An 11,514-nucleotide genomic window follows, 5' to 3' on the forward strand; every position below is an offset into this window, starting at 1 on the left:
GAGGGGTCATTCCCAGCAACCAACACGGTGTGCGACATGTAGCAAATGCTTCCTAATGAGACAGTGGCTGGGTGGATGAACCGTGGACTCTGGCCGTGAGGACGGGACGGCACCTCACCAGACCTGCGTTCCCCATGGTGTTCGCTGCAGGCCTCTGCACATAGTGGTAGCTCAGTAAGTGGGTGCAGAGAGCGTGCTCTGAGGGTGCTCCAGACGAAGATTAATTCACAGTGTTTGAGTACCTCACAGGTGCTGTCCTAGATTCTGGGGTTTTTACAAAGAAGTGTAAGACATGGTCCCTGGCTCCTAGGTGCACATCTTGTTGGATATTCAAGTCAGGGGCGCCTGGGTGGCTCAGTCGGTTGGGCGTCCAACTTCGGCTCAGGTCACGATCTCGCGGTCCGTGAGTTCGAGCCCCGCGTCGGGCTCTGGGCTGATGGCTCAGAGTCTGGAGCCTGCTTCCCATTCTGTGTCTCCCTCTCTCTCTGCCCCTCCCCCGTTCATGCTCTGTCTCTCTCTGTCTCAAAAATAAATAAAACGTTAAAAAAAATTAAAAAAAAATGTAAATTGTGGAGAACAAGTCATATAATAACTCAGGGCCAAGGTGAGCTGTCTGGATGGGTGTTAGAGTTGCTAGAAGGCTGGCTCCATGGGCTTGCCACATGTGAGTTACACAGAGCCCTGTGCTGGGGTTTGATGCTCTGGTCTTGCTGTCTTGACATTTTTAATTTTTGAATAGAGGGTCCTGCATCTTTCTTTTGGCCCGGGCCTTGCAGTTATGTAGCTGGTCCTGATGTGGTGTCCAAGCTGACCAGGAAAAGCTCGCGGTAGAGGGTTTGGCCGGGCAGAGAGCTGGGCCAGAACTCATGAGGATGTGGCCATCCTGGAGTCAAGCCTGGTGTGGCGCTGCGGACTGCTCAGGAAACTGGAGGAGGAAGGGGTCGGGGGCGTGGCATTTGGAACTCAAGCTGTGCCCCATTTTGAGGAAGCAGTGGTTCTGGAGGTGGAGCCTGCATGGGGGCCTGGGCTGCCTGTGTGCCCCAGTGCCCTTGCATGCCTCCCCAGGGAGGCCCAGGCGAGCCACGTGGAAAGGTGGCCTGGCCTTGCTTTGCTGCATTGGAGTCCTTCTCCTTTCTGGAATGTGGTAGGTGGATACCTCATAGGGCTGCTGAGAAGGCCCAAGGAGAAAAAGGATGAACAACAGCTGTGTAATCAGCATCTTCCCTGGGCAGAGCCCAGTGTCTGGCATCGGAGGACCCTTGTTTGGTGTTTGGTGAAGTGTTGGGGCCCAGAGCCTATTGTTAGTGGTCCAGCTAATAATCGTCTGTTGATGGACAGCATCTAAGCCATCCAGGAAGCATAGCCCAGGGTTTGTTCTCCAGGGACACACGGTCTCTATAGAAGAGGAGATATTTACACCAAGTCTCTCCCCCCTTCTGCTCCCTGACACACTAGGGCTCGAAGTCCACTTCTCCCTCTACTGATTGTCTGTGTCTCCTAAACAAATTTCTTGACCTGTCTGGGCCCCTGCAGCACAGCATGGCTGGCAGGGTGGACATAAAGTGTGCAGGGCAAGGGCCCGGGTCAGTGCCTGGCATGCCATGAAGGGACATTGTTACTGTTCCTAGGAATCCATTCTGTGCTTTGGGAGGTCAGAGAACCAAGCGGACACCTGGACCAGCAGGGCTGGGGAGGAGGTACTCGTCCTGGAACCACAGATGGGACAGAGAGAGCAGGGGGAGGATGCGTGTGTGGTGTGTTTAGAGTGAGCGGAAGGTGAAGCCTGAAACTCATGTTGCATCACAGAGAACCCCATGCCCTGTGGCCACATGCTGTTGTGCCTTTGCGTTGCCAGGCTGGTGGAGGGGCTCTTGCAGCTGACTTCTTACACTGGGCCCGCCTCATGAGGCCCCACGGCGTGCTGATCTGGGGCCAAGCAGGGTTCAGGGCTCCCAAGGAGAGAGGCCTGGCCTCTGCTCTCCCCGGCCCTGGTATGCCCCCTCTTACTGGGACTCTCCTCCTCTGTTCTGTCGGTGTCTGGTGTCCCTGTCCAGTCTTCCTTCTCTCTCTGTAACCCAGGGAAAGGCAGGACTAAGCCCTGGTATAGTGGCCCTCGCCCATTCTCTCCTACTCCCCTCAGCAGAAACGCTGTCAGGCTCAGCTATTGGAGCAGTGTGATGAGTGACCGTGGGCAAATTTCTTCACCTCTCTGGCCCTCAGTTTCCTCAGGAATACAGTTGGTTTAACTTGGCGTTGTCAGGAGGTGAGGCCATGCTGGAAAGGGTCGATAGTCGCACTCTGCTGAGGACACGCCAGGGCAGGGTGCTTGCTGTGTGTTCCCCTAAGTGCTGGCAGAACCAGCCGTGCATGTCAGGAAACTGTCCTCAGAGGTGAAGTGCACCTGAGTGCCTGGCTGCTGGTTCCTTGCATAGTGAACAAGAAGTGTGGACAGGGTGGCTGTCCCTTTAGGTAGCCCTGTGGAATGTGGGGGACACAGGTGGGCACAGGGAGGCCTGTCCACCACCTTGGATACAGTGGGCTGTGGGGTTGTGGGTGGTTTGTGTAAAGTACGGAGAGGCCAGATCTTGTGAATATTAAGGGTGCTGACATTTACCATGCACTCACCAGGCACTGGTATCCTGAGTAGGTATGTGCTCGGCACCCCCAGCTTGCAGAAGCAGAAAGAGAGCTTCAGCATCTCTCTGGATGTACCTTCCAGACAGCCTGGCTCCAGAGCCCCACAGCCTCGAGCTGGGCACTTTCCAACTCTCCCTGCATCCCAGTGGAATCATGGGGGCCTGGACCACAGGGATCTTGACTGGTCCCCCATCTGCCATCTTCCCTGAATGGAGACCCTACTGTGACCCTTTAATTCCATATGTATGGACCTGGTTAATCCGATGAACCCATCCTGAGACTTTAAGACCTAGCTTTCTGGTTTTAGGACTGTGACGGCATCCCGCAAAGGTGACAATATTGACAGGTATTTGGGAAACGCCAGTTTTCCTTCCTTCTCAGTGCACTTGTCCCAGTTTATTCACAACGTGGTAAACATATGGTTGTCATCCTGGCCTCACTGGATAGAAAAAAAGTCAGTAGTCTAGAATTTGGGTACGTTTCAAATATATTTTATTACTTTTCTTTTTGTCTTAGAAAGAATATGAAACCTGCATGCAATGCTAATGGTTTCTGACACGTGCATAGCATATGACACAGCAGTACAACGAGGCATATACCAAAGGGGCAGTGTGCGGAGGGGGCGTTCTTAAGAGTCTATGTACAAAGGAAAAGGGTTGCCGTAGCTTTCAAGAGAGGACTGTGCTGCTTAACGTTGAAGAATTACACGGGGTGTTACAGGTAGAATGCTTCCGTACCGCGTGTTCTGCCACCAGGAGGGAAAGAAACATGCTTTGAAGGTTCTCCATCATCAATAGAGTGTCTGTAGCCATGTACTGTGCGTGGATTGGTCTCTTTTTAAGTGTTGTTGTAAGGTTTCGCTAACAGTGTTGGGAACTTCGCGTGCTTCCAAAGCAGTAAATACTGAAGCAGTGAACCTTTCACAAGAAGGAGGGAAGACCCAACCCCTTCCTTAAGGGCCCCGTGCTTTGCCATCCCAGAATCTTGGAAATGTTTCCTAGAATACGTAAAAGTTAGCTGGGGTGGGGGGTGGGGGGGGGTGAAGCACATTTCTGTAGCAGACAAACTTGAGTCCCTCACACAGCAGATGCAGAGAGATTGGCTTCTGCTTGCCCGGTGACGGGGTCCACTGTGGCGTCCCCCCAAGGCTGTGACCAACCGTGAGCCCAGGAGAGCCTGTGGCAGCTGTGTGGAGGCGCCAGGACCTCTGAGCGGAAGCGTCCCGCATTAGCAACGGAGCAACGCTGCTATGAAATGTTTCAACCAAGCTCTGTGTTCCTCCCAGGCGCTTATAAAGCTCAGATGTAGTGATGTCTGGACAAATACAAAAAAGCATTTTTTTTTTTTTTTTTTTTTTTTTTTTTACAAAGGAAAGGCATGAGTTTCCCCCCTTTCGGTAAAAAGCAGTGTGTGATGAAGTCTGGAGCACAAGAGAGAAGGGTCTCACATCTGGAAGCCTTTCGCACACAGCTATAAAATGTAAAAACTGACCCTTGGTAAAAAGTGCTTTGTAACAATATATAATTTGTGTCTTATGCCTGTGAGAAAGAGAAGGTTTGTTTTTTATCTGCAGAGTCCTTTGCTCGTCTCCCAGCTGGTGTGAAGTTTTCCTATGAGGGATTTTTCACCCTACTCTTCATAGACCCTGGGAAGAGAAAACACCCATGTTAAGTGGCTCAGGACATGACACAGGGCGGGGGCTAAGCTGCTTCATCCTTGCCTTCGGGAGTGCCCCTCCCGGGAAGGCAGGAGCTTGGGAGAAGTAGGAGGAGGGGGGGACACCTCAGAGGAGGTCATTGCATGGACCTCAAAATCTTACCCGAATTTGGCTTTGTGCATTCTCAACCTCTGCGATCCTCAAAGCCCTATGGAGCAAGCCCTCTCTATATATGAGGAAACTGAGGCACAAGGGACTTAAGATTTGCCCAACGAACACTGAATGTCCACGGTGGGAATGAGGTCTGTGTCTAGCATGAGCAGGGATGGGGCAGGGGAGGACAGGGCATCCCATCCTTCAACTCAGGCTTGTATCTTCCCTTGTGTTTTGCCCAGAGAATGCATGTCTTCCGGAAAAATGCTAGTTCTAGAAGCTGCTGCCTAAAGACTGAAGGGTGGTTAGTGGGGCTGGGGCCTGTCCCAGAGGCCTATGGCTCCAGGTCACTTCCTTTTAGTGGTTGTAGGACCTGCATGACCTCCCCCCCTCCCCTCACCTCCCAGACTGTCTCTATTTCAGATCTTAAATCCCTTCTGTTCTGCCCCATGGCTGTTTCAGGGCCATGCTTCGTACTCAGACAGCCCACCCATTCCTCTGCCTCATTCCTTGTTTTGGAGTAAGACCACCTGACTGTACTCCGCCCGATGCTGCTGCTTCCCGTGGCATCCGGGAGCTCTGGGCTCTCAGATGCGGAGCTGCTAGGCTGGCTCCACAGACCAGCAGCTCCTGGGCCTGCCAGCAGCTCCCATGACTAGCCTGGGCCAGCCTGCTGGCATCTCCTTCCTGCACCGTACATTTAGCATTCTCTTGCTGTTTCTGCAAAGGAGACTTCACGGTAGTTTCTTTCTCTCCATTCTACATTCGTGGAGACACTTCCAGCCTTTTACAGGGGGAGGGGAGGTGGGGAGGGCAAGAGATCATCCCCTTCCTCTCCCAGGATGCCTCGGCCTCCCTAGAAAGAGGATGAATTCATTTTGTAATGAAGCCACGGGAGGCTTGGTCACCGAGTGGCTCTCCTCACTGGAATTTGCAGATCTAAAAAGAGCAGGGCTGCGTTGTCCCATGCCTGCCTCCCCGTCGTCAGAGCCATGGCCCAGGTGGAGGGCTGAGGGACAAATTGTGCACATCGCCCGAGTGTCTGCCCTCAGTCCTGTGCAGATGGTCTTAGCCCGCTTCACAGACTGGCCCTGCATTTAGCCCCATTCCACTTGGATGACGCAGGGCCTGGAGAGTGGCAGTGGACAGGACGGGTCCTGCTTCGGCCACGTGAGCTGCCTGCCCTGACCGGAAAGAGGGCTTCATTCCCATCAGATCCACAGAAAATAACCTCTTGCTCTCATCAGTTTCTATTTCAAGCAGTTGCAGACGAGGCGGTTTCGGAGGCAGTGCAAAGGGCTCAGATAGTGGGGTTGGGCCTGAGTGTGGGCTGTGGGGGAGCCGGTCATGGGCTGAGCCTCGAGTGGAAGGGCTGGGGAGGGGGGAGCAACGGGAGGGGTGGCTCGGGCAGCCGCTCCAGGCAGGGAGAAGGTGACCTTGGGAGGCCTGGCTTTCTGCCATGTGCTCCCAGGGAAGTCACTCCCCATTTCCACTTCACCCTGGTTTCCCTCTCTGCAGAATGGGGTGCTGGGCCCAGCTCCCGAGGAAGTCCCCTCTGTGTGTGTGTGCACATATATACACACGGTATATAGGTACAGGTGTAGACAGGCCCTGAGTGTGGGAGGAGTAGTTGTGCCCTGGGACACGCTCACTTTTATGTGGTATGGGGAAACGGGGAACTTGCCAGACATGGGACCACAGGAGATCAGAGATGGAGAGTGGCCTTCTGATTGTGGAAACAGAACCCAGAGAGGACAGGGGTCTGGTTCACAGCTCTGGTCATCTGGCCACTGCTACCCCCTGAGATTAACAGTGGCTCTGATTTTAAAGGGTCAAGTCCAAGGTCCCTCCCTGCACCTGCTTGGGAGGGAGTCTGTCAGCTTTCTGGGCAGCAGGGGACACGGGGGCCCCTTGAGGGAAGGAAGTGTTTGTTGGTAAGGTATTGTCCTCATTGTGTGGTGGGGGTACCCTGTGTTACAGTTAATAAACACAGTTACTTAAGTGGTCATGTTTCACCACACAAGAGTCCCAGAGAGCCATGCCAGCCTCTTGCCCGTTCACTTGACAGAGGGAAACTGAGGGTCAGAGAACTTAGGTTGCTTTAAAAAGAAGAGGAATTGAGACTACAGCTTAACACGTTAGCATGGTGCAAACTTTAGTTCACGAAAGGATAACTTTTCGATGCTTACAGTTGTCCAAGGGAGCAAGGGCCTGCTTTGTGAAGCAGCGAGTTCCTTACCCCATGGGGTTATGTGAACAGGCTTGGCTCTCTGCTCGCCGTGGCTACTGTGGCGGGTGTTCACCCCTTCGACGACGCTAGAGGAGCTAGCCGGGGTCTGAGACCTGGGGCTGGTGGGAAGGTAGGTGTGAGGAGGTGGGGGCATGCATACCTGCGTTTCTCATTCCAGGCGTTGTACCACTTGATGAACCGCTTGGTGCTCTGCAGCTTGGGGTGCAGGCAGTGCTCCTGACCCCGGTACCTGGACACGCTCTTGGTGGTGATGCTGAAACGGAGCAGCGTGGGGTGCAGGATTGAGGAGCCTGAAGGGCAGCCCCTCAGTGTGGCCTGTGGGCTGCCCTGGTCTGTCCCAGTCAGGGAGGGCCCTGAAAATGTGGCCGCCTTCCTCCTGTCAGGGGAACGCGCCCTGGTGCTCACTGCCTGGCTGCCTCTTTGGAAGGTTCTGGGTGTCCCCTTAGTCTCCGATTTCACATACAGTTTAACCCTGTATGGAGTGATTGGCTCTCACTTCTCCCCTGGAGTTCTTAGGGTCTGGGATAGTCCCCCTCCCCCTACCCCCTCCCCCACAAGGCTGTTGCCTACAGGGCTCATGCCTCCCTTGGAGAACAAAGCTCTGGGGACTCTTCCAGCTCCTCTAAACCTAGGATTGGAGAGGTGGAGAGAGCTAATATCAGCAAGGTGCACACGCCGAGACCCCTTTCCTTGGGTACAAGGAACTTGCTCGTGGCAGGGCTCAGACATGCCCTGCACATGGGTGGTCTCTGTCTGACCCTTCAAACCCCAGCACCCCTTGATCCTCTGAAGTCTGTCCCGGGGCTGGGACATGACGGATCCTGAAGTTAAGTCTTGCTGGCCTTGCAGCCCATTTTGATTCCTGAGCCTGAAGTCCCAGTTGTCTCAGCCCCCAGCAAGAAAATAAGACCTCCTCCCCTCAGGCCTCTGTCAGCCCATGTGCCAAACCGAGTGGAGGCCCTAGCCGTGCGGCAGAAAAGCAGGTGGCACTGTACAGAGTGTAGGGCCTGGGTGTGAATCCCAGCTCTTTCTGTAGGACCTTGGGTAATTTCTCTTAACCAGTTTGCCCATCTATAAAATGGGTTTAATAATAGGACCTACCTCTTAGGGTTATCGGGTAATGAAAGGGTATAATGTATGCAGAGTGCCTAGCACCTGGTAGATGCAATGTGGAGAATTCCTGTCATTAGTAATTGTCTTGGAAGATGAGATGGCCAAGGAGAAAGAGAAGCCTTAGTGTGTGAGCTCCAGCCTGGACGGGGAAAGCAGGACTGCTGCCCAGGACTGCCATGCCCCGCTCACCCTGGGCTGGGCCAGGGTGGCAGGATTTTAGGAGGAAGCTTCTGGGTAGGGGAGGAAGGATGGTGTTCCAGAACAAAGGACTACCTAGGGGATGTGGAAAAGGGGAAGGTGAGAGGTGCCACTCCCTGAGTGGTCATGGCACGAACAGATGATGGTGGGCTGGGGAATGAGCTGAGGGGGCAAAGAGGGGCAGTTGGAGGCTGGATTGGGAAGAGAAAGAAGGGAGGGAGAGAGGGCAGTTAGGGCCCTGCAGGTTCTCAAAGGTAAAGTGTCAGGGCACATGGGCAAAGTTCTAGATGGGAGCAGGGCCACCACAAACTGAGTCTCCCTGTTGACAGGGAGAGAAAAACCGAATCTTGCCACCAGAATGGGGGCAGAATATTTCTGGGCAACTTGTTCTCTTCCCTTCTCTGTGCTCAGAGTTTCCAAGGCCCCCTCTTGCAGCCTAAGCTTCCTAGAGCAGGGGTGGCTCTTCTGCTAAATGCTGTGGACTGGGCTCTGCCTTCACTGGCCCTCTGAGACCAGTCGCTCCCCAGGTCCTGTCCCTCCTGCTAGGTCTTCAAGCATGGGGCCAGGCTTCCCAGTGCAGTGTGCTTGTTCTCCTCTCCATAGTACTCGGTCACTCTGCGGGAATTTAACCCACTGCTCTCTCTGCCTACAGTGCTGCTTTTGCACTTGAAGTGAAGGGATGTGAAGCCTGATGAAGATGCCCTCCTCAGTTAGGTCACTGTGCAGGCTGGGGATTCCCAATTCTGAAGGTTGGGGCAGCAGGGAAGACACTCAGCCCTCCCACCACAGTCCTTGAATGCTTGTCACAACACTGGGACTATGAAAATTGGTTGTGGGGTAAAGACATGACGATTTATATTCCCAGCAGTTGCTCAGGAATTCTGGGTCCTGTGTCCCCTCTCCTCAGTGGTTCTGGGGTGCTGAGGGTTTGGGCAAGAGTTCATAGGGCACAAATGGCCCTTTATAAAATCTGGAGTCTACTCCCACTTGCAAAGCACACTGGCCTCCCCACCCCACCCCCAGCCTCATCAGAGATTTCTGGGTGACTCAGGGTGAACTGGAAGACTTGCTTTTGTTCAGCGTTTGTGGCTGAAAACCTGCTTTAGCAAAAAGTGCTGGCCCTGCATCTGATCTAGAGACTCTTAGGAGCTTGAGACAGGAGAGGATGTTCAGCCCTTCAGTGCTGTGGGCGGGGCTGGGTGTGGGTGAAGGTTTAGGAAGGAGACTGGTGACTGTGTTTGGACCTCCTGAGGCCCCTGCCAGTTTTCACAAGGTTGCGTAAAGCCTTCTTGCACCTGCCTGCTGTCAGTTTCCTCTCTATTCTGAAAAAATTTAGTCGGGAGAAAGAGTAAACCTGTTTATTGAGGGTCCTTTAGAGAAGTCTCTGCACCCCATACCCTGCTTCTCTTTCTCTGCAAGGTCTTGGCACCTGGCCATGGGGTGTGGGGTGGTTCTCAGTACTTGAGGAGTGCAAACTTAATTTGCTACGTCCCTGTCATCTTCAGCCCCCAAGCTGGAAACCATGAAGGACTTGTAGCTCCTCCTTTAGCTTGTGGGAACACTAGCCCCCACCAAAAAAAGATTTTCCGGCAGTTCTTCTGGATTTGCGTCTACTAGGCAAGGGACAGGGGTTGATTTATGTGCCTGGGCAGAAAGGCAGTGGGGTTCGGCTTAAGCCTGGTGGCTTTGCAAATTCCCCTAACTTCAGCCTGACTGTGCAGCCCCCAGGTGGCAGTGTGTGGGGGGAGGTGGGCTGCCTTTGCATACACTGTGTGGAGGCCTTGGGACCATTGGGGCCAGCGGATAGAAGGCACTTGCCCAGACTGAGAATAAAGTGTGTCCTGTTTCTGGGGGAGGGGAAGAGGGGCCAATGGTCCGTGGCAGACCACGGTAGCTGCTTTGCCAAGGGCTTCCTTCCTGGCCAAGTGCATACTGATGGGGAAACAGTGGTGCTGGACTCAAGTGGTTAATTGGGAAGGCAGAGGGGCAAGGAAACTCCGTGTTCTCTCACTCTGTCCCAGTTTTAAAAATATTCTTTGCATCCCCACCAAGCAGGGCTCCAGCCGCATGGCACGTTAACCCCAGCAGATCACTTTGCCCAGCACTGCTCAGGCTCAGGGACCCACAAGAGTCCAGCCGGTGGTGGAGGATCAAGGATCAGTCTCAACATGAAATCGCTAGCAGCCAAAAAAGCTGGCTGTGGTCCCCTGGTAGGGAAAAGGCTCTGAAAGGAGGGTTGGGTCTGAGGACTTAAAGACAGCATTTGTTTTAATTCTCTCTCCAGCAACAGGAAGGCAACATGCGTCCCAGTTTGGGTGCAAGTTCAATAGTTCTGGGTGAGTTTGGAGCGCTTTCAATCCCGATGCTCTAAAGTTGGCACGACCAGAGCCATTTAACCCTTGATCACCCCAGAATGGTGGGCAGTGCAAGCACCTAGGCTACCCATTTGAATCTTAGCAAGGGTGAACACCCAGAGGCTGTTTCCAGAGAACAGGGCAGTTGTCCCTCTTTCCAAACTCTTTCCGACTGTCACGCCAGTGTCCTAGGGACTTGCTGGGCAATTACAAAGCCTCCTCCAAGGCCTTGCCAAAGGCACAGAGGAATGTCTGTTAGCCCCACCGACCCAGCCCCATGCTGTGCCCCAGCATCGGGTTAAGAGCAGCCCGCACACACGCTCACGGTGAGGAGCCAGAACTCACATAACCATCTTCTCCTCGCAGTGCGGGTACTTTGGCTTCATTTCCAGCTTCTTCACGTCGCTGTATCGAATCTTGGGCCCCTTTCGGGAGCATTTACATTTGGACCCTGGGAGAGAGAGCGACGGGTATCATTCAGCTGCGTGTGCGGTCTCCTGCCCCCCCCCCCCCCACCGCCCTAGGTGCCCACCCAGGACCTCGGGGGACCCTGGAAGCCCAGCAGTTGGCGCCCAGGTGCCCCAGGACGGGACGGGACGGCGACAAGAGACCTCCCGGGCACTCACCGTCCACGCGTGCGGCGCACAGCGCCAGGAGCAGCAGAAGTAGCGCGGCGGACAGGAGCCTCATGCTGGCCGGAGGGGCGCGGCGCGGGAGCAGGGACTGGGGAGGGCGCCCGGCCGGCCGGCTCAGCTCTCTCTGCTCGGAGCGCGCCTCCGGCTCTGCTCCGCTCGCTCCCGATGCGCCCGTCGGTGGGTGCCTGGTGCCGGCTGCGTTCCGCTCTCGGCTCCGCGCTGTCTCCGCAGCCTCCCTCCGCCCGCCCAGGCCTCTTTTAAATCCGCTCCTGCCCTCGCGGCAGCGAGCTCATTAATATGCAGAACCACTCGGTGACTCACTGAGATTTCTCAACGAGGTGGGGGGAGGAGACCTTCCCCGCCCCGGGACCGCGATCTCCGCGGCGCACACTGGGAGCCACGCGCGCACACACCCATTCATACCCGCTGCCCCCTTGCTTCTATACACACTTGCACACCGAGACTCCAGCCCGCGCACACCGCCAGTGCCCCGGCGGTACCGGCTGTTCTGGACAC

The 11,514-nt window shown here is 54.8% G+C and overlaps 1 protein-coding gene across 1 annotated transcript; it reads right to left on the bottom strand.

Annotated features, from left to right (window-relative positions):
- Positions 1-3,106: 3,106 nt before the first annotated feature.
- On the bottom strand, positions 3,107-11,231 carry CXCL14 (C-X-C motif chemokine ligand 14). Its single transcript, XM_047084921.1, has 4 exons — positions 10,990-11,231; positions 10,709-10,814; positions 6,838-6,951; positions 3,107-4,282 (listed from the first exon to the last, which is right to left on the bottom strand). The coding sequence occupies exons 1-4, from the start codon at positions 11,051-11,053 to the stop codon at positions 4,267-4,269; spliced, it is 300 nt and encodes a 99-aa protein (XP_046940877.1). The 5' UTR covers positions 11,054-11,231; the 3' UTR covers positions 3,107-4,266.
- Positions 11,232-11,514: the final 283 nt, after the last annotated feature.

The sequence above is a fragment of the Lynx rufus genome, unplaced genomic scaffold, assembly GCF_022079265.1.
Source record: "Lynx rufus isolate CCGP_SWC_20201006 ecotype Redwood Valley unplaced genomic scaffold, mLynRuf1.p SCAF_1, whole genome shotgun sequence".
NCBI lineage: Eukaryota > Metazoa > Chordata > Mammalia > Carnivora > Felidae > Lynx > Lynx rufus.